The 22,649-nt window shown below is 40.1% G+C and overlaps 1 protein-coding gene across 27 annotated transcripts in view; it reads right to left on the reverse strand.

The window, feature by feature from the left end:
- DLG2 (discs large MAGUK scaffold protein 2) overlaps positions 1–22,649 on the reverse strand; it is a 997,741-nt gene that overhangs the window by 525,164 nt on the left and 449,928 nt on the right. For all 27 annotated transcript variants that reach the window (XM_030474393.1, XM_030474424.1, XM_032919710.1 and 24 more), the window contains one exon: positions 14,181–14,342. In XM_030474393.1, coding sequence (XP_030330253.1) covers positions 14,181–14,342 — 162 coding nt within the window. The remainder of the gene's footprint in view (positions 1–14,180; positions 14,343–22,649) is intronic.

Genomic DNA, 22,649 nt, shown 5'->3' on the forward strand with positions numbered 1-22,649 from the left:
GCCTCTGGGTAATACTATAACCTAAATTATCATCATCATCATTCAGATTGAATTAAGAGGCTCGGAAAGAACATGCATCTGGGGAGGAATCTCTGGGCCAGTCTTGCTTAGATCATTACTGATAGCTATAATAAGAAGGGCAGTGGAATATTTGCTTTGATGTATTCAGGGGCCTGGAAGGCCATGCTAATAACCTGGTCAATAATCTTGATGTAGCAAAGATAAGGCAATCTGAGCTGTGCTACAGAAGTACGACTGCAAGATTGGATGAATTTCATCCTCACCCACACCGCTCATTTTATTATCAGATGAGATTCTCAAAAAGAATTTAAAAGAGTTTGTAGCTTACAGCCCTTTGAAAATCAAAGGAAGCTGTATTCCTGCTTAAATTAGGCTGAAACCTACTTTTCCCAAAAGCCTGAATATAAAAGAATCCAGCTTTTCAAGATTATATATATACACAACCGTCATCCCCAGGTTCAGCAGTGTTTGGGAAAATCTTGTACTTATCCACCCACATATGATCTTACTGAAGTCTGCAGAGAGTTCACGTACAGACTGATGCAACCCACCATGTTTGTATCTACAACAGTGGAACAATACTAACAAACCCCAAATTTCAGTCAGACAAATACAGCAAAAATCATTTGGAGACTGCTATTTTTGTTAAGGTTTCTTCCTCAGTAACCCCCAGTGGCAATGCAATGAGCAGCTACTGTATGGGCTCAGCTTGCTTTGAATATTAAATTACTGAAGTTCAGAAGAATTTAATTAGTATCTCACCTACTTACCATCTTCCAACTATGCCTCTGCTACAATTATGGTACTACATTACAGGCAATTTCAGCTTAATTGAATAACTTGAGTAAAACCTAGGTTCCAATTGCTGGAATTATCTGTATTAAGATAGATATAACTGAGTTAAAACCCAGAAAAGGTGAGATGATCTCTACACATGCTGTGATACCAGGTTTATGGCAGATACTCTAGTTAATTCACCCCTAACACTACCATACTGTCAAAAGGAATAACACTACTGATATACAAATGGTGTGGTGTGAGCAGTTGAAGAATTACAAAGTCAAATCAGGCTGTCAGGCAGCAAAAGGTAGGCTTTAAAATATTTTCAAATATAACCCTTACCATTTTAACAGTTTGTGCCTCTTTCCCCCAGCTGCATATACATACGTGCACTTCAGCCACTGACAGCCAACTTCCATTCTCATCATTCCTCACAGTTGGCTATTTGTAAAATAACTTTTCCTACAAAAAGCTTGTACCAGAAGCAAGAAAGGAAAAGAATTGCCGAGACCAGGTGAGTGAGATAGGAAGAGAGCAATGGGACAAAACCCAGATTGCATTTTCCTCAGGCTGTTTCCCTATCCTGCTGCATTTCATGTAGCTCCAAACTGGCTCAGATCCCCCTTGGTTTGAGATAATGACCTGGCATAGGAACTCAACTGCTGAGTCATTCCACTTCAGCGAGAAAGCATGAGAAAAGATGTGGTGATAAAGTCTGTATATGAAAAGTTATGGAAAGCCATAGATATGTTTCCAATGGCTCTGTAGTCCAGTTGAGTACATAGAGTTTCTAAGTCATTTTGGTGTGAAAGATAAATCTGTACTGGGAAACATATCTATCCTGCTTCTCTGCAGCTACACTGTAAAAAGACTATATAGCTCCCCAAATGAGAAAGATATGGCCCCTAAGCAGAGATGCACACAGTCCTCCAAACACATAAATGTGGAAACTCCCAATACGTGAAGTGCTGAACAGTGAACATTGTCTACCTGGATTTCTCCAAGGTTTTAGATACAGTTTCCCTCTGCCTCCTCCTAGAGCCACTTCCTAGTGGTGTGTGCAGGGGGGAGTGGGGGGGTGGTGGTGGAGGAACTGGCTGACCGGCTGCACCCGCAGAATGGTGGTAAATGGTTCCTTTTCAAACTGGCAACCCATCACCAGTGGGAACCCCCAGGGACTGATATTGGCCCAATGCTTTTCACTGTCTTCATAAATGATCTGCATGATGGGATCAAGTGTACCCTGGTGAAGTTTGCCAATGATACCAAACTGAATAGGGAAGCGAACGCTTTGGAAGGGACAGACACCCCTGCAGGAAGACCTGGATAGAATCATAGAATGGTTAGAGTTAGAAGGGAAGAATGGGCTAACAAGAATCTTAAGAGTTTAACAAGGACTTGCAAGGTCTTGCACCTTGGTAAACAATCCAGGAATGCAGCATAGGCTGGGATCTACCCAGCTGTGAAGAAGCTTGGAAGAGAAAAGGACCTAGGGGTCCTGGTGGACAACCAGCTCAATAGGAGTGAACAATGTGCTGCTGCAGCAAAGAAAGCCAATAGAATGCTGGGTTACATCAACAAAAGCACCACCAACACAGATAAAGACGTCGTTATCCTACTTAGCATTTGTGAGGCCATCCTTGGAATATTGTGTTCAGTTTTGGTCCCCACTACGCAAAAAAAGATGTGGACAGGCTGGAGAGGTTCCAGAGAAGGGCCAAAGATGATCCAAGGACCAGGAAGCCATGTGAAGAAAAGGCAGAAAGAGCTGGGCTTGTTCAGCCTAGTGAAAAGAAGGCTCGGGGAAGACCTTATCACCATGTTCCAAGTTGAAGAGTGGCTATAAAGAAGATGGAGACTCCCCTTTCACAAGTTGTCCCATGGAAAAGACGAGGGGTTATGGGCACAAGTTACTCCTGGGGAGATTCTGACTGGACACTAGAGGGGAAATTTTCCACACTGAGAATAATCAGCTGTTGGAATAATCTCCCCAGGGAAGTGGTAGATTCCCCAGTGTTGGACACTCTTTAAGATTGGGCTGAACAGGGTGCTGGGTCATGCTTTGCCTAGAAAGGTTGGACCAGATGATCCCTTCCAGCCTGGTATTCTCTGATTCTGAAGGAGAATAGGGGAAGCAAACTAAATTTTCCCAAAGGAATCCCCACACTTCGCTTTTTTTTGTAGCAATAACAGTCTGACACACTGATGCTCTACCACTTTACTCAACAGGGTGGTTTTTTTTTTTTCTTCTGTTTATAAACGTAAATACCAATGCAATGCTCTGCCTGGCTGATTGTTGCCTTTATATATGCAGCTCTACTTTATTAATCTTTAAGAAACAAGTATTTAGTAGTCTTTATGGCCTAGTTTATACTTCAAAATAGAGACAGGATTAAAATTCATTAATACCAGTATCTTTAGGAAAGAGTATGTAAATAGCACTTTCAGAAATGGAAACCCATCTTGGGTATTTTAACTGAGATTGCTTGAGCCAGTTTTTCAGACATTCTCTTGCATTACAGCTACTACAGTAAAGCATAAGCAATGCAGAAACACCCCATCTGCACTCCAGTGTACTCATTCCCATTTGCCTTAAGTAAATATCAGCATCTCAGGATACTGAAAAAAATCATGGCTTTTCAAAATGGAAATAGAATTATGAACATAATAGTTAGGAAAATAACCCACTTTTGTATGAAACCTCTAACTTCCTTCAGATCTCCTCAGTGTGCAGATTTGTTGTAAACCAGTAAAGGAAACCAACTGCCTAATGACCACTAAGGAGGAAACAGCAGCAATTTGATTGTGAAATCAGATGCAAGTGTGGTCTTCAGAAGTTGGTTGATGACATTCACACTCCTAGAGTGTTAGGTTGTTAACTTTGTGCTATTTTGGCCAATTCCCAGCAATTAATATAAGCCTTTATACTCACTTGCTACGTACTATCACTGAAAATTCTATTTCCCTGCTTGGCATTTGCTCATCTTCTTGATCAAAGACACAATTTGTGACACTGACTTCAAAGTAAAAATTTCTTTATTTGTTGAAAACACAGGTCTCTTTTCAGCCTTTCCAATGTCATGTTACCAATTATTATAATTTTATTAAGCCAATTACTGGGTTTATTTTAATTATTAAATTAGTAATAATTTTTTATTTGGAAGCACAAACTTCAACCACTAAGGGTTAACTAAATCCAGTGCAGCAATCCAGGCAGATGTTTATTATAACTGTAGTGGAAGGAATGCTTTGAGAAAATAAGCAATGTACATTTTCTTTGATAATGTGGTCATATTCTGTATAACACGCTTGAACCTAAACACGCTTGAACCTAAAAAGCTAACTTCTAGCTCCTAAGGAACATTCTGTTCACATTTGGCAGAAAAGAGTTGTAATTCAGTGTGCTTGAGTCTGTTGGTTGAAAAAAAATCAGTTGCACCTGCATCCGTGCAGGGTTTATATAAGTCTTAGTAGAATAGAAGGTGCCCAGAGTGCTTCCATTTCAGTGGACAACTGCGATCCACTAGACTTGATAACTTTCAACTGTATTTCGCATTGCTTTTGCTTGGGGGGAAGAAAACCTCCACCTTCCAGCAGCAAGAAAAATAACATAAACTGCTCATGAACACCAGGTATGACAAAGGGGACACAGGGAGAACCATGACTCCTATTCATCATTTTGCTTTCTGGCTGCTTTGAGAGAAGAGGAGTGCAATTGGCTTGAATAAGAAGGTCATCAATCATTACATGTTAACAGCTACATGGTGCAAAATTGTACTTCACAGGTGGCTCATAGTATTGAGAAGATGCATGTGTAAGTGTAGGAATAAATATCACAGAAAAGTAAGAAAGAAATAAGGAATGGATCCTGGGGGTAATTTGGAATTCAGAAAAAGGTACACTGTTTAACTATGGAAAAGGAAGACAAGAACATGGGAATGGAAAAGAGAGCAAAAATGGGAAAACAAGTTAGTAAACAGTGCAGATCTTAGAAAAGTCACCTGAGTCATCACGCCTGCTGACTATTTTTTGACATTTTCCCCAATTGCATCAGATTCAGTAGCAATATTGTCTTTAAAATGTTATTTGAAAGCAAGTAACTTGATCTGCTGAAGTAGAAATGTTGAAGGGAAGCAAACAGCAAAAAGCATTTCCCATTTAACAATCTGGGAAGCCTCAATTAGCTACTGATACCAAGATGTCACACAATAATAGTCTTTAAAACTCTTTTTTAGACTAGATTCTTGAAGAATTGGAAAATAATAGCCAGTTCATAAAGATCTTTCTTTTAAATGCCAAAGTTCTGTTGGGTTTCTTACAGCTCCACAGTCCACAAAACTACATTACAGCAAGATTAAGTAAGAGCCACAAGAAACAGGAGTTTAAAAAGGAAGCACTTGGAAACAAAATGTGTATTAGCTTAAACGCTTCTTACTCAGGATGCCAAGATCTTCTTCCAAAAGGTCTGACTAAACAGATTCTGTCCTTTTTGTCCTGGAGGCTGCACCCATCCACAGCTTCTGGAGCTGCAAACTTCAGCTTTGTACTTTCTTTTACATCAGATATTGACAAAAGCCAGAACATTTTTGATGTCATGTCACTGGAGGTATAAACCTGTATATCTTCTACTGAGTGAGTGAATTATCAGGATATTCCTCAGTGAAAATGTATTACAGCAGTTTAATGCTTCATTTAAAATGTAGCGTACATTCCCAAGTGTCAGTAGTAGCTGAAGTCTGACATAAGGGCATTTCGGCTGCTGAGCTGAGGGGAACAACTGGTGCTAAACCTGTCTGACAACTCTGAGAAAAATCCTTCCTGTTGCAATCTGACTAATAACGCCAAGATGCTTTATTGCACTTTTCATCAGTGGGTCACAAAACACTTTGGAAAGGTGGCAAATATCATTACAGATCCTTTACAAATATACTGATAGTCCTGTACTCCTAGACTAGAAGAAAGGAACCAAGAGAACATACAAATCTTATGTTTGTAGCATCTAGTAGTGATTCCATGGATTTATTGGATATATTTCATTAATTTTAGGTGGGGAAGGAAAAAAAAAAAAAAAAAAAGTACCTCTATAAAAGTGCATATCCCTATTTTATATTCTATAAGTATTTCATATGCCAAATACAACAAGAAAAACACAGGTCAATGAATTCCAGGGATGTAAGGAGTAACTAGTACTATACAAACCATGACAGAAAGGGAGAAAAAGGGATTCCTGGGTTCTCCTGGTTTTTTGGTGGGAGAGTGATGCAGAGACATGGCCAGAAATAATTGCAATATATCACACTTTTTTTTTTTTTTTTGATCAGAAAATAAGACTCAGGAACAACATTCTTTAAGGAGAAATTTACTATCTAAAAAGAAAAAAGATAAAGCAGTTAATTAATAATAATTGATAAAGTATCCAGGAGATCAAGAACACGTCTCCCAAAACTGCAACTCAGATTAACATTTGAAAGGACCTTCAATACCTAGGAGGCCCCCACAGAGTAAATAGGGTCCATAGCCTGAAAATATTTTCAAATTCCTTTGAAAATTCCTTTCTGTATTCTTCAGGCAAATCTAACAACATATAATGGGCCAGTAGATACTGACAGAAATTGCTTTGCTTGTGTCCATCAGAGGCCATCACTTATTTTGCCAAAAAAAAAAAACCAAACAAAAAAACACACAGCATTGCAATGCCTCAGGTTTAACTTAGTTGCCGAGATTTTTCCAATTAAATCACCCCCTGACAGAAGTAATTTTATTTGGTTTCTTTTTAATTCTGTCAGAAGCCAGAAAGATAACAAGATACTGTATGCAACAACATAAATCATGCAAAAAGCCATCAGTCAGGAATCCAAGACAAAAATCAAACACACAATACAATGGACTTAGCTATGATGACAGAACACAAAAATCTAGTCTTCATTAGTAACTATTCTTCCCTGTAACAGTTGAATTTTGCACCATTTTAGGTTGTCTTTAGAGTAAGATAGAGACTGCAAAAATGAAAGACATTCCTGCCACATGAAGCTGAGACACAATATTCTTCAGAATACTAATTCATAAGCAGCTTATTTTGCCCTGAAACATAATGAAATAAGAATTCAGAGCTACTTTTGCCACTTCTGTAAGAGTAAGAACAAGCATAGTCATATTTGTGTTTCCTTTGTCTCCTAATCCAATTGCATTTTTATATTAAAACACACAGATCACAGATACAGATCTATGATATATGCTTATCTGCTGTTACAGTAAGAGATAAGAGAAAAGCAGCACATGATTAAACATGGAACAAGTGTTGTTTCTTAATGAAGCAACCTACTGAATATGCAGTGGAATTCACTAACAGACCGACTGCAGTATGGGGCTTTGCCAATAACTGCATATCAAAAAGGTGGGGTGAGGGAAGACAAAATAGGCAGACAACAACCCCAAAACACAAAGGATAGGAAGCTACCAGGGCAGAGATCAAAAGTGTTATAAGATCGTTGCTACTGAGCTGAGCCACCCTGGGGATAAAAAATGCTTCACGCAGATTAGCTATACTTATGAAGTGTAGTCAGTGTAAGCAAAGAAAAGGATGCAAGATTAAGTTTTAGATGGCTTGCCAATATATCCATGCATACATTAATATGTCCTCTACATAACCCCAATTAATTTTGTAACTATAAGAGAAGACTTCAGACTTTTGTTACTGCCACATAACAAAACATCAGCCCCTCAGTCCTTCACGGCTCTGAAATGCAGCATCTTTGCTCTGGAGGAACAGCCTGTGCTATGGTACAGCCTCAACCGTTTGTTACAATTGAATGACAGAAATTAAAGCAAATTCAGGCTTATCTTCTTCTCTTCCCTATCTGAACTTCACCATTAGCATAGGGTTCTCCCCCAGTAATAGGAATTAATGATGTTCAGCAGTTCTGGAAAAATAAATGGGCCTTCTTGTCACAGATGATTCCCCTATAAGCACTAGAAACTATATTTACACATGAGTATCAGGCATGGTAAGGCTAAAGCTGCAGCAACCTGCTTTTCCTGTAAATCTGGTTCCCTGGTAGCTAGAGGTATTTACAATAGCAGGAGCAGAGGACATCCCTGCAATTGCTCATGTAAAACAGGCCTACTGAATGTATTTCCTAATGATGTTTTGCAGCTCTGTGCAGCAACGCCTTGAGTGATCCACTGCAACATCATGAGAGCCTCGGAGTTTGCCATTTTCGCAGTGTCTGTGACTAGCGCATGACTTTGTATAAGCGGAGCAAGGGTAAGTCCGAAGGAGGCCACAAGGATGATAATGGGGCTGAAACACCTCCCATATGAAGACAGACTGAGAAAGTTGGGGCTGTTCAGCCTGGAGAAGAGAAGCTGCGTGGAGACCTCAGAGCAGCTTCTAGTGTCTGAAGGGGGCCTACAAGGTTGCTGGAGAGGGACTCTTCAACAGGGACAGTAGTGATAGGACAAGTAGGAATAGGTTTAAACTTCAACAGGGGAAGTTAAGGTTAGATATAAGGAAGAAGTTCTTTACTGTGAGGGTGGTGAGGTGCTGGAACAGGTTGCCCAAAGAAGTGGTAAATGCTCCATCCCTGGCAGCATTCAAGGCCAGGTTGGACAGAGCCTTGGGCGACAAGGTCTAGGATGAGGCATCGTGCCCATGGCAGGGGGTTGTAACTGCATGATCTTAAGGTCCTTTCCAACCCAAACCATTCTGGGATTATATGATTCTATTCTAAATAGAGTGTTCAGTAGTAAAAATCCAGTCCAAAAATTTGTCTAATTAAGAAAGGGAACTGTTGTAAGTGAAAAAAAAAAAACAAAAACCAACCAACCAAGCAAACAAAAAAACCCCAAACTAGTATAGAGTGTTTTGACCTTATTTGTCCAAATTCTCTTTAGAACTCAATTTTTATTGATGTCAATGTTAATGAAATAAATAGATCTTACCTAATCTATGTTTTTAGAAACAAAGAATTACTCTTTGTGACAGCTTCCAGGAAGCTCAGGCTAAGACATTTTTCATGGATTAATTAATCATCCAGGCTCAGCCTCAGAGCCTCTTTCCTTGTCTCTGTTAATTTGCCACATAAGCACGGCAGCCACTGTCGTGAGGTCTGACTCATGCTTGGACACGGAAGGCTTGAGAGATGACAAAAAGGCTGTTTCATTAAAGACTGAAGAGAGGGTGTGCCAGACTCCAGGAGCCTTCACAGGAATGACCTTCCTGCACGTAGGTGGATAAAAAGACAACTGATGGGTGTCCTTCACACACCTTACACACTCACAAGAAGATAGGAGTTGGGAAAGAAAGATCCAGCTTGAAGCAGAAACAAAACACCTTTTCCCCTCTAGATACAGAGAATCTCAAGTAATGGGTAAGACAGGGGCTTTTGCCATCATAAAGCTAAAATAACAAATAGAATCAATGTGCTCTGGCGATGGCAGAAGCAAATCTTCTGAAAAGCAATTTGCACAAATGGCAATTCATGTATAACCTTAACTTTGGAAATTCACAAATGAAATTCCCATGTGCTCCATGTGGAGATGGTTTTTTCCCCCACTCAAAAGTCATTCCATCAATCCTGACTTTCTGTAAGCTTTCAGCAACCCTGCTGAGATGCAGGACAGCACCCTGGGACAGAAAGGAAAGGAGGAAAATCCAGAGCAGCTCCTTCCCTCCTAGAAAGTGAGACCATCAAAGAGGAGGTAACTGAAAAAGTTTGAGCTTCCTTGTTTGAAAATATCTTAGGCTAAGATAACAGTAACTTACCTGGCTACTTGTTTTTGCACAGCTGCCGTTGATGCTTACATTCAAGTCTTGCATTAAATTAGGAAATGAAGATAGTTGGAATAGCCTGACATTTCAAGTGTTCAGGCAACCAAGGAGATGCAAGACCGTTATGTGGATTTTTACTTTTAAGTTTATCTAAAGGAAGCAGAATACATTTAAAAATAAATCTAATACCACAAAAATACTAATAAGGTTCGTTTAGAAGCCAGTTTTTTATTTAATGAACACTGATTAGCTCTATTTCAGGAGGAAGGGAAAGAGAGAAGCATTCAATTTAGTGACAGAACTTGCATGTCAGAATTTTAGGCACAGTGGTGTTGTATCCAGACTTCTCAACACACCAGGGATTCTAAAAAGGCATTTTTACTGAATTAGCGCTTTCTAGGACAGATACGAATAATCTCCATAGCATGTCACCGAAGCTTTATAGGTGCAGACCAAAGGATTCTGAGCTTACCGCACCATCTAGTGTCAAATGGGGGGAAGTGCAAGAACATTTTAAACGATCTTTTCATTACGTGACATACGTTTCGCTTTAACAGATTAACAAAACGCAATTTCGACACCTCCACAAGTTACAAAGAACATCTATCGTCTTACTATGGAAACTCTCTTTCACAAAGCTGCTCGAAAGTTAGCTTGTTTCCCAAATCTTAGAGCTATGTAATTGAAAGCTTCATTTATAACTTTAGCACTCAAAGGTGCTGAAGCTGCTGTAAATTTTATCTTTTTCAAACTAGTAAGTAGAAAAAGCTTTAACAGAAGTTAAATCAAACATTTTCCAGACTGAGTTGAGTGTATGGGAAATGCTACAGGACAATAGAAAAGTAAAGTTAATGCAACAAAACCAAGTTACAAAAGTAAAAACCACAGTGAGAAAAGGATCTAGTTTTCAGCTCAACTGTTTTTGCTTATTATTGCCTTCTGAAAAGTAGTAATTTGGCTAGTGCACACTAGATTTTAGGTACTTGAAATATAACAAGGCATGTCTAATGTCAATGTCAAATCTTATTCACATTCCCAATCAGTATTTATCCTAATCAGTATCCAAGTATCTCACAGAGACTTTCAGAATGCCTAAAGACCAGATTTCTGATTACTCAGCACACAAAACTAGTGTAAGGCTATTAAAGAATTCTTTTTATATTTTGGTATCTAAAAAAAACAACCTTCTGAAGTAACTGATAATGATGAGCTCCACTAGGATATTTCTGGACTACATCAAACCACAAACTGAAACATGAAATTACCACCAAGTTCTTGAACAATTTGTACACAGCAACTTGATATCAAATTGAAGATTCTTCTGTTCTTTACAACATGGACCATATCAGGCATTTTGAACTACACATGTTAAAAAAAGATGGGCTGAACTCTTCCATCCTGTTAGAAAATCTTTCAAGAATCCCTGGAACGTTTTACTTGGAGATGTACACAGTGGTACAGACAGGCCTGTGGTCTCTCTGCATGAACTTCAACCATCCACAAACCCTTTAACTGTAATGATGCAAGGCTGAGCTCAAGCTATTGAGCTGGCTTATGATGCAAACTGAGATGCTCACTGGAAACTTGGGAGCAGAGGCAGGGTGATGGCACCAAGCATTTTTACCTGTACAGACAAGGTATAACACACCTATGACTTCCAAAGATAGCTGTGGGTACCAGTCAGTTGTGGGGGCTGGAACCAGACACCCTAAAGATTAGTTTTAGGATCTTTGCAGGTTTCTTTCTAGATGAACACAAATGTATGGAAACAAGAAACACTTTTCTCTGCCAAACTCAAGTTACTTTGGAAAAGTGATGTGATTAAGATAGATATGTGGCTTGGCCTTGGGATAACACTTCCGTTCCAAAACCACCAGATTTTTATGCTCAAGCATTTTTCTTTTATGATACTATTTCAAACATAAAAATACTGGGCAAAGTGATCCTCTCATCAGATCATTGTGCAGCCACTAAACACAAAAGACTGCCTCAAAAGCTCTTTGAGAAGTGCACCCTGGTGCTGCAGACCCCACAGGTAACTTCAGGCAGCAAAACACGGTCAGGCAGCAACTTAATCCCGCTTAGCCAGGTAGCCACCCCCTGCTCATGGAGCATGTTGCCAGCTGGGTAGCTGGTCAGACAGACAGTCCTAGTGACACACAGAAGGTGATGTGGTCCCTCTCTTGGTACAAGCAAACTTGTTACTTTCATTTACAGACATTTTCCATTTACACCAAATTCTCTGACCTGTATTCAGAAAACTGGGGCAGAACAAGTCAACCTTTCCAATGCAAACAGCTCTCAGTGGAGTTTCCTGACAGCTTTATCCCACTGCAATTGCCAGTTTCTCCTCACGCCTAAGAAGTTGACAGGCTGTATTTGTACCCTGGCATTTGTTATATATCCTCAAAGCAGGATTCCAGCAGTTTCACCTCTCATGCAAGGCAACGGAATATTTAAGTAGCAGGCATACTTATCCAGCCAATCTTTAAAAACCAGTATTTTATGTTTCCCTAGGAAGGCATGCTATGGGTTGAGAGGCAGTATGCCTCAGATTTAGCCATTATTCAGTGCAGCCATGGTTACACAATACTGCTGAGACGAGGGCAGAATGGTTAACGATATCAGACTATAGGACAGGAAGCCTATAATTCAAGACAACAACCAATTCTGACTGGGTTTTGGAGAGTTTGGAGTACTATTCCTCAACTATGTAGAAATCTCCATGACAAAAACCTTCCAAACAGGTATTTCCGTCATTTCCCAGAAACAAGTAAATTCAAAGCCAGTATTTTATACAGGAAGGGTATCACAGTGCCGTGAGCATTAGCAGAAGGTTTATTCCAGCCTCCTAAGACAATTCTCTACCAGAGGTCAAAAGAGAAGACATAGTCTGTAGGAGAAAGAAAGCAGGAACTTCAAAGAGACCAAGTAGAAGACAGAAATCCTCAGGCTAAGGATAGAACTTGCAGAAGACACAGGTTTCCACAGATTTCCACTGTATAGCTCCTCTCCTCCCTTCACTTCAGGAAACAGCAGATGACAACAACTCTCTCCAGTGACAAGAGCAATTTAGAATGGGAGCTGTTTTAAGGCAGCTGTAGATGTCTGGGGATACCCTTCATATCACTTCACAATAAGCTTTTTATTATCATCATTACATTAACAGCTTGGATCATGCAGCCTTATTTGAAAGTCTCCAAATGTGAAGAAAATTACCTATTTTTGACTTTCATGAATAAGAAGCACCACTACAATCTTAATACTCAAGAATCTCTAGAGGAACAGGGATGTTTCTGTTCCAGGCAAGGGATTGTTTTGTCTGCGATTGTCCCCTGAGGTTCCACAGAGGCCACAGAGATAATCCCATCCAAATAACTAAATTGATCTACTTCAGTGTAACAAGATACATCACTGCTTGATACCATTGGCTTCTGCAGTATAAGTTAGGTAAGCAACCCAGAAAGCTGCTAAAATGTGAAAATACAAACAACACACAAACTATACACAGGAACAACAAGTGCAGAGAGCAAAGATTAATTTGCATGGCTATCCCATGAAGGCTCAATGAACACCAGATGCATTCACATCAATCTCTAATAATAAATATTTCCTTTCACTTTTAACCACACTGTAATCACTCTGCTAGGCAAGTGATGCCTATTTCATAGGCTTTGAGCACCAGAAGGAGCAAAACCTTGCTTGCTACTTATTTAATTGCCAGAATAAAACCATTACCCTGAATATCACCACTTCTAGTAATAATATTAATTTTCCCCCCCCTTCCCAGACCTAATAGAAAATAAATTAGGAAAACCATCATGCTTACTACTCCATCTATGCTTCTTTCGTTAGAGAAGTTTTAAGAACATCTTCAAGCTATTGCAGTCTTATTAAAGAGCAAATGTAATTTTCAGGAATGGATTTCCTTTTGGTTAATATGCAGGTTCACCATGAAGATAAGCATTTTTTAACCAGCAAGATATATCAGAGGACACCAGCCACATATGCAGAAAACCTTCTGTATTTTATAAATAGCTGCCTTAGGTAACAGAGAGATGCCTCTACATCGCACCAAATTGCAATAAAACCCACAGAAAACAACAAGTACTTCAGTAATAAGGGTCTGAATAGTGGCAAATGAGCTCCCTTTTTAAGCATAACTTATCACTTTAATATAGCTTTTTGAGAAATGAAAAAATTAGGATTCAATCAGGTGGTTACATTTAATTTTTTTCAATTTCTGAAGGACAATCAGGACAGGAAGTTTGCCATTCCAAAATCACCATGATATTGAGGCCGAGAACCTGCATTATTCCTTTCTCAACATACAGAAAGACAGGCTCATTTGCCAGGAACTGCTCAATTTTTTGGTCAAGCAAAAATCTCACTCAAAGCAAAAAGCTCACATCTCAAAACAAAGCTTTACCAACTAAACCATCACCTGTTACACTACAGCAAGCCTTAAAAACCCATCACAGGACAATCAGTCTTCAATAAGACCTTTCACAAAGCAGCTTGTCTGTTCATACAAGAAGTTTCTCCAAGCATTTCATACTACCTGTTTTCTCATATTTGAGGACTAAAGCCACAGTGAATATGATCCTACCTTCAAAGGAGAAATGTGCGACTGTAAGACATATCCATGGACATTCTCTATTTGAGACAAGTTCTTCTCTGACACGTGAACCAGCTCTGGGCCTCTCACTTCATGGGTTAATCGAGGCAAAGTATGATCATGTGGAGCATCCTCATCTTGATAACGATATTTCTAGAGAAGAAAGATAGCAAGGAAGAACAAATTAGCTTTAAGGAGGCAATGCACATGTATTCAAGTAAAGATGGGATAACAGGTGAAGGATAAGACATTAATCAATATAATCCTTGGATTTTCTAATCTGGTCTGGAAAGAATACCTCATCCTTTTCTTAACATTTCATCAAAGAGAGAAAATAGGGTATATCATACTGACACACAAAACTTTCACCATCAAATAGACATCTGAAACAACATACTGGAAAGGGTTGACAGTGAAAAAAACCACACATTGATCAGCTGAGCTGTAGCATCAGCTCACATTTCACACCCCCATATTAATAACTGCACTTCTACAGCCTTTCTACACAAAATATTTGAGTCATTTTCCATTTAGCACCACGTATTCTGATGCTGGAGAGCACACATGCACTTCAACAGAGCCATATTCAAGCAGAAAATTACTCTTCAGTAAACTTTTCTCCTTACCCTGAACACTAATCAGCGTGTGAGGTGTTATAGCTCTGTGCTCCACGGAGAGACAACATGAGAAACAAGAAGCAAGCAGCTTGTCTCAGATCCAAAACAAACTTCATAAAAACAAGGAATATAACCCTAAAAATGAAATTACCAGATCTGTCCTTCAGCTTAGACCCATTTTAAAATGGCACCATCCACACGGCTGATAGGCCCAGCTGTGTCTTGTAGTGGGGCCATTAGAACCAACTGGAATCAGCTGTGCCTGGTAGGGCCAGGCCTGACCTCTCCTCATAGAGGTGCCTGCATCCCCATTGCCAAAGCCTTGTTTTTTGCACTCAACACATACAGACACTGCTGTTTTGAAGGAGAAGGCTACCAAATGAATTCACATGACCTAACACATTTGTGGGCAATGTTGAGGCATTACAGGAGAGAGCAGAAGGACAAGAGCAGAGTGTAAACCAGGAGACATAGGTCTTTGGCTATGAGAGGGAGGGACAGTGTCATTGTAAATACTGTTTTCAGCTGACAGGTATGTGCCAAAATATTGGAATAAGGAAAATCAAATATTAAAAGACAAAAGATTAAGACTTATTTGGATAGCCATATAAGAAAAATGAGAAGTCTTAAATTCAGTTATGCTCACAAGGACATTGTGAAGCAGATCTCTGCATTTCACTTTGACCACTCAGCTCTGGAGTGTTACTTCATTTACTCATCACTCCAAAGGAAATCATCCCTGTTTATTCCTGCCTTCACTCTCATGTATGGAAATGTTTCAGCAGTCGCCAATTATTTTCAGAATACCCATATGACATGATTTATTCTCTTCTTTTCTGGGATATGCCTGCAACCCTTCACGTACTCACTTTTCAGATAATTAATGAATATATAAAATGACTGGCAGCAGACAAATAATATATGCGCAAGAAGCCATCAGTCTAATAGATGGTACTCCAACCAATGCCGCATTTAAGGCTTGGCACACAGGTCATTTAAGTCCCAAGCAATCAATTATTTTATGAAGCCACTGAATATTCTTTCAAAAAAAAAAAAAAAAAAGAGAGAAATAATAAATATTATAATAAGAAGTAATAATAAAAAAGGAGAAATAAGCACAGACTACCAGAGTCAGCTCATCTCCCAGGGAACTGGTAAAGTGAAAATGTCCAGCAACGTTTTTTTAAAGAGACAAGACAGCAGTGGCAGAAACCATAAGAAGCTTTGTCATAGAACTGGAATTATTTCAGCTGGAAAAGACCTTTAAGATTGAGTCCAATCATTAACCCAGCACTGCCAAGTCCACCACTAAACCATGTCCCCAGACACCACGTCTACACGTCTCTTATATACCTCCAGAGATGGTGACTCCACCACTTCCCTGGGCAGCCTGTTCCAATGCTTGACAACCCTTGCAGTGAAGAAATATGTACTAATATCCAATCTTAACCTCCGCTGGTGCAACCTGAGGCCATTTCCTCTCATCCTATCACTTGTTGCTTGGGAGAAGAGACTGAGCACCACCTCACTACAGTCTCCTTTCAGGTAGCTGTAGAGAGCAATAAGGTTCCCCCGAGCCTTCTCTTCTCCAGACTAAATCCTCTTAGGTCCCTCAGCCGTCCCTCATCACACTTGTGCTCCAGGCCCTTCACCAGCTCCCTTGCCCTTCTCTGGCCCTGCTCCAGCACCTCAATGTCTCTCTTGTAGTGAGGGGCCCAGAACTGAACACAGGATTCAAGGTGCAGCCTCACCGGTGCCCAGTACGGGGGGACAATCACTGCCCTAGTCCTTCCGGCCACATTTCCGATACAAATATTATGCTACATATCATACAGTCACAGAATGGTTTGGGTTGGAAAAGACCTTAAGATTACCCAGTTCCAACCCCCTGCCACGGGCAGGGACACCTTCCACTAGAGCAGGTTGCTCCAAGCCCCTGTGTCCAACCTGGCCTTGAACAATGCCAGGGATGGGGCAGCCACAGCTTCTCTGGGCACCCTGTGCCAGCGCCTCAGCACCCTTACAGGGAAGAGCTTCTAAGATCTAATGCAGGCCCCTTTAGACACTGGAGCTGCTTTAAGGTCTCCCCTGACCCTTCTCTTCTCCAGGCTGAACAACCCCAAATTTCTCAGCCTGTCTTTATAGGAGACGTGCTTCAGGTCTCCGATCATCAATATATATCATCATATATATATATTTACACTATTCTGTCTAGATCATTTGTGCAGCTTGACAGCACAAGCTGTGTAAGGTGGCACTGAAAAGAGGACATCTCTTTGACCATCAGTAAGGCCTTTCCCCATCATAGCACTGCAATGTTGCTGTTGCATGAGAACCAAGGCCCAGAGGATATTGTTTCACCCCGAGCCCTTTGCTCCCCAAAAGCAGAACACTTGCATGGAACTCCACTGGTAGACTTTCCCATGAAAACCTATGCTTTATAATTAACATCGATCACTTCATCCAATAACTGCACATTCCCATGACAAATTCAATAATATCCATGTTCATGTGCCGTAAACTGGGAAGTTTACAGAACAGATTTCCTCTTTGCTGTTTGCCTTCATCTCCCCTCCTATCCCAAGCCCAGCCTCCTTGTTCTTCACAAAGTATGAGCCTTCACAAAGTATGGGTCAATCCTGTTATGTGTCTGCCTCATGTTCTCAGCACCAAACTCATTGATTTTCAAGCATCTTTCTTCCCACAGCACCTCTTCACTGAAATGCTCTCAGCTGTGAACCAAAACAGCTTGACATTAGTAAAAAGCTAATGGTAAGACTGAAAATACCAAACCAGAATCAAGACTCTCCTGCAAAAATGCCTCATTTGTTTCTATTGCTATGTTATGATAGAGTCCTGCAAGTGTCTTTGCAATTACCCCATTCCCTAGAAACCAGAGTTTTCTCTAAGGGTTAATTCAAATTTCAGGAGGGAAAAGCATGATTGCACGGAAATGTTACTCTTCATTTGACAAAAGAACAGGTGGATCTCTTATGATAATTAAATTACAAATCAGTGCCTGCTGCTGACAGGGTATTGTACGTTGCCAACTAGCATCAGATATTTAAAATCCTCTGTAATTACCTATAATGGGGGAGTGGAGTGTGCTGCTGTGAATTTTTAATATGAACATGCCTTTTTATAAGAGATCATTCTCCCTACAATGTGAGATCATTGCAGCATCACTGCTCCTTGCATCATACTGTCTAAAGGAGCATTTCTAAGGCTGTGTTTGCCAAAGAGTTGTCAGATAAACAGGACTGAAGATATGAATCAATCAGAAGGTAATGGTCAAAAGCCTTAAATTTCCACAAAGCCAGCTCTCAAGAAAAAGAAAAAAAGAAAAATTTAAAAGAAAATAAATTAAACAAAGTTACAGTACAAGTTACAATAGCCAGACTGCTGTGCCTGCATGGAAATATGGATGTTCTTACAACCTGCTTTTGACAGCTTGTCAGTGAATTAAGCTAGTTGGGCATTTGTCATTTGATTTTGGGCCAAAAAGAACTACTTTTTGTAAAAATCCTCAGTATTCTTTTGCTGTTACCATCGGTTTGTTTTGCAGAAAATGCAAATGGAACATTTTAGATCAACTCAAGCTGACCTGTGCCCTAAGCTGCTGAAGGTGGTCCTGCTAGAGTTGCCATTCAAAAGCACATATCCCTGTTCTCTACATGGCTTTTTGGCTGGACCACGCTGCAATACGTCACACATTATTTCTGCTTACAATAGGACTACTGCAAAAGGGTGGAGCAAAGTGTGTTAGAGGAGTCACAAGGCTCTACAACAACATGTGTAGTAAGAGCAGATAGTGACTCCTGGTTCTAAAAAGGATCTTAACATACAAGAAGACACCCTGACATGTGCGAACGACACAGGCGAAAAAGTGATGTTGGTTTTCACTCAGTTCAAGCTTTATAGTAGATACAGGTGATAGATATTAATGGTGGGGAAAAAAAGGTACCACAACATGCTATGAGATGATAATCCATTCATGAGTGGATCCTGCTCCCAGCGTCTCTTCAAAGCCAGACTGTTGAAAATACTCTGGCTAGCATAATACGTTTCTTAAAGGAAACAAAACCAATACTTAGCTGTTACACATGAGCATTTCAAGTATGAAATACTGTCTGTTTTATGGTCCTTCTCAGGAGGGGCCAGACTTCTGTACCTTAGAAGCTTCATATAACCCATATAACTTAGAGACTATGGGGAAAGGAATTACTGCAGAAAATTTCCCCCATGAGCAACAATCTCTAACAGATCCAGCTGACCCATTGCAATCTGGGGATAGACAATGTGTGCAACTGGGTCCAGCGCTATCTGCTTCTCATCATTTGCCTTTGATCACCTTATTTTGCTTGGCCGTCTTTCCCCTTGACCCAGGATTTGAGGTGCTTTGCAACTCCCATGCAGATTAGCCCCACTGCTAGTCATCTTTTGCAACCTTGACATTGGAGCTGCCTCTGAACATCATCCCCCTTTTGCATGGTATTAGGTCCAGAATTCAATACACTGGATTTGTTCATGGTATTAACAACACGCAAAAACTAAAACCCTAATAGACTTGGACAAAAGTTTAATCTGCAAAGTGTCATTAAAAACGTTAGTGTCCTCTTGTCTTATTTTTGTGCTCAGTTTTTTCAGTGGTCTTCAATGTGTTGAATTTTACTGGCGCTGCTCTCCAAAGGCAGCAAATTTCAATGTCATACAGATGAGTATCTTGAGAAAACAAACTTTACAATTTGCACACACAAGTCATTGGGCATTCATCCAAACATGAGTAGAAATAATGTTACTCATCCAACTGATTGCAAATGAGCAACACAGCTTGAATTCTGAATATTTGCAATCAATGCATAGAGTAAAAAGAGAAAAAAAAAACAACCCTCTTCTCATTATATAAAATGGAAGAAATCACAATCTGCTTGCCAAGGCTGTGGAAGTAGATTAGGAAGCTTAAATCATTGAATAATTATACTTATTGTGAATGACTTGCTCTTTTGCTTATCAAGTAGATTTCTAACAAGCTTGTCACTATATCACAGCAATACCTTTCATCCAAGAAGCCCAAAAAGCTTTACAAGTGGTAGTCAAGCCTGATAACATCCTGTTGAAAAAATGTATTTGCATCATCTAAATGTGGCTAAAATTAGGCACAGAAATACAACAACTTGCTCAAGGTCACAAAGAGAATCAATTAATTAAGCAGTGGCAGAACTTTGGGAGACTTTTCAGCCTGCTTTTCTCAGCCTGTAGTGCAACTACACTGACTTTAACAGTAATAATAATAATTATTATTTAAATGTAAGTTTGTAGGTTAGCTGCTGCTTTTGTAATTTTCCACCCCCCCACCCCCCGAAATGTTCCAGGACACAGCAGACTTTCTAAGGGCAAGAATTAGGCTTTTCTTTGTGTCGCTGCAATAGCTAGCAGTGCTTTGTATAATTTATATTGTGCTATCTCTGAGAAACACGCAGTGACTTTCAGGAAACAAGAGGTACCCTGTAAGAACCAAATTGTTTCACAGAAGGAACAGTATCAGAGCTGAATACTGAGAATTTGCTTTTCCATTCCATACAACAAGAAGTTCCCTTTTTTCGGAAGGTAAAAAAAAAAAAAAGAGGCAAATCTGTGATTTCTTCTCTCAGTTTACTGAAATCAGCAGGTTTTTGCCCACAGGTAGGGCATGTATGCCCATTTAAAAAGAAATCCTAGTACAATACAGTGGAACAAGTATGTTTTACATTATTATCCTCATCTCGTTTTGGAAACCCTAAATAATTTACTTTTCATGATGAAGAAGTAGTGAAATGGACATTAGCCAAAGTACCTCTCCCCTGTATTAGCTGGACGTAATTACACCTTTCGCTCACAAGATGGCACAAAAACCATCGAGTTAAGGCATATTCTCACTGAACTATGTAGTGTCGCAGGAAAAAAGAAGTAGCTATGCAATGTCACAAAACTTCAAACGATTTTTGCTTCTAACTGACCTGGTACCACATTATGAAAAAAAAGACGGGAATCTTTTACATTAAGTACATATAAACAGGTGATGATCATATACAAAGCTGGCAGCTAGAGAAAACTTTTAACAGTTCATACAAGCATCAAAAATTACAAGAAAGTAGGAACCTATTGGTTTTTGCAGGCTTCGGCATGAACAAAAACATTATGTATTGACAAGATTGAGACTAGCCCAGAATGCTGCATTCCACAAGGAATTCTAAATCCTAATTAAAACCGCCTGCATGCAAATCTGTACCATGAGGTATTCAGCTCCATATGCTGCATCACATTTTGGGCCTGTTAACAGCATTGGTTTAGCCCTCTGGAGGTTGCTGCTTGCTATCCAATAATTTAAAATAGATTTTCAACTCGAAGTACCAGTGTAAAAAAAGACACTCTGAGAGGGCGGCTTTGCTTGCATTAAATGGTGAATGTGGCTGCAGACTGTAAAAATCAGTAGCTTCAAAAAAAAACCCCAAGTCCAGCTAATACTGATTGTTTATCTAAGAGGAGCAAAGGAAAGATGTGGGTGAAACCATACAACTTATGAGCATCAGGCTGCAGCCACCTCTCTACCTTTCATCCTGCAATATCAGCTGCACATTCTTTTTTATAGTTTTCAACTCTTCCATTCAAAATATGGGTTTTTTTCAGATATGTCCATGTTTCCACAACCACTTTAGAAGTTTCCATGCCTCATTAGCTCCCTCCTTCACACCTCCTTTCCCCCTGCAGCTCCCCACGCAGCCCTTGATGCCCCAAGTCCCCACCACTCCCATTCCCTGATCCCTCCAATCCTGCTCCTGCTGTCCCTCAGCACAGAAGTACTGAGCCTCACAAATTCTCCTTTTCCACCCCTTGCTTGAAGGAGTGAAAACAGCTTCTGGCACGAGGCGGCTGTGCTGAGGTTACTACTGAGCATTTGGTGAGACAGAGCTGGCAAATGCCAATTGCTGCGTCTCAGTTTCCCTGCCAATAAGCCTGCGGTGGGAAAGCAGCACAGCAAAACAAACACCCTGGTTTTACACCAGAAGATTGAAAAGTAATCATGTAATGTAATAAATAAATATTATTCTTGCCTGAGACAGATGATACGGAGAAACAAACAATACAGAGAAACAAACACAAACCACTGTTATCTGTACCCAAAATACAGACTTTAGTTCAGCTTTGCTCAGCACACAACACAGCAGGCCAGTTGTGTTTTGTACCTGAAACCGTCTAACCAGTCTTCACTTTTGGGTGCCCTATTTCATTGAATTTACACAAAAAGTAGGACTCCTCTTCCTAGTTTACAGTACTAGTGACTTCCTCATAGTTATCTAACTACAATAAACAAAAAATGTAAGTGATTTGTATCTGTTTGTTTTGCATCTAACTACTGATTTAAAGCTTTAACCTTGTATTTTCATTACTCTATTTCCCAATGCCCTTCTGAGAATCAGTCAATAGGATAGCACCTACTGAGTTACTCCAGAGGATAACCAAAATTGTCCTCTAAATCGTAGCCCTCATGGCTCTTGAGTAGATGTAGTTGTGGTGGGGTTTTTGTCCCCTCCAGCCTGCCCAGTTAGCACCCTGTCATGGTCACCCTGTAGAGCCCACAGACTGAAGGGGTGCTATGAGATTGTGCTAATTCCACTGTTCATTATGCTTCGCCAAAAGGTCCCACTGAAGGGAGTCTCTATGGAAGGTTAGCCTCTGGGTATATTCTCTAGAGCTGAAGCCTTTTCCACGATGCACATGAGTTCATCTTATGTCCAGCTATCTCCCCTGTGCATTCCTGGTCTCCATCCTGCTCCTTTGCTTGTACTGATCCTTCACTGACCAA

The sequence above is a fragment of the Strigops habroptila genome, chromosome 2 (genome assembly GCF_004027225.2).
Source record: "Strigops habroptila isolate Jane chromosome 2, bStrHab1.2.pri, whole genome shotgun sequence".
In the NCBI taxonomy this organism is placed as follows: domain Eukaryota; kingdom Metazoa; phylum Chordata; class Aves; order Psittaciformes; family Psittacidae; genus Strigops; species Strigops habroptila.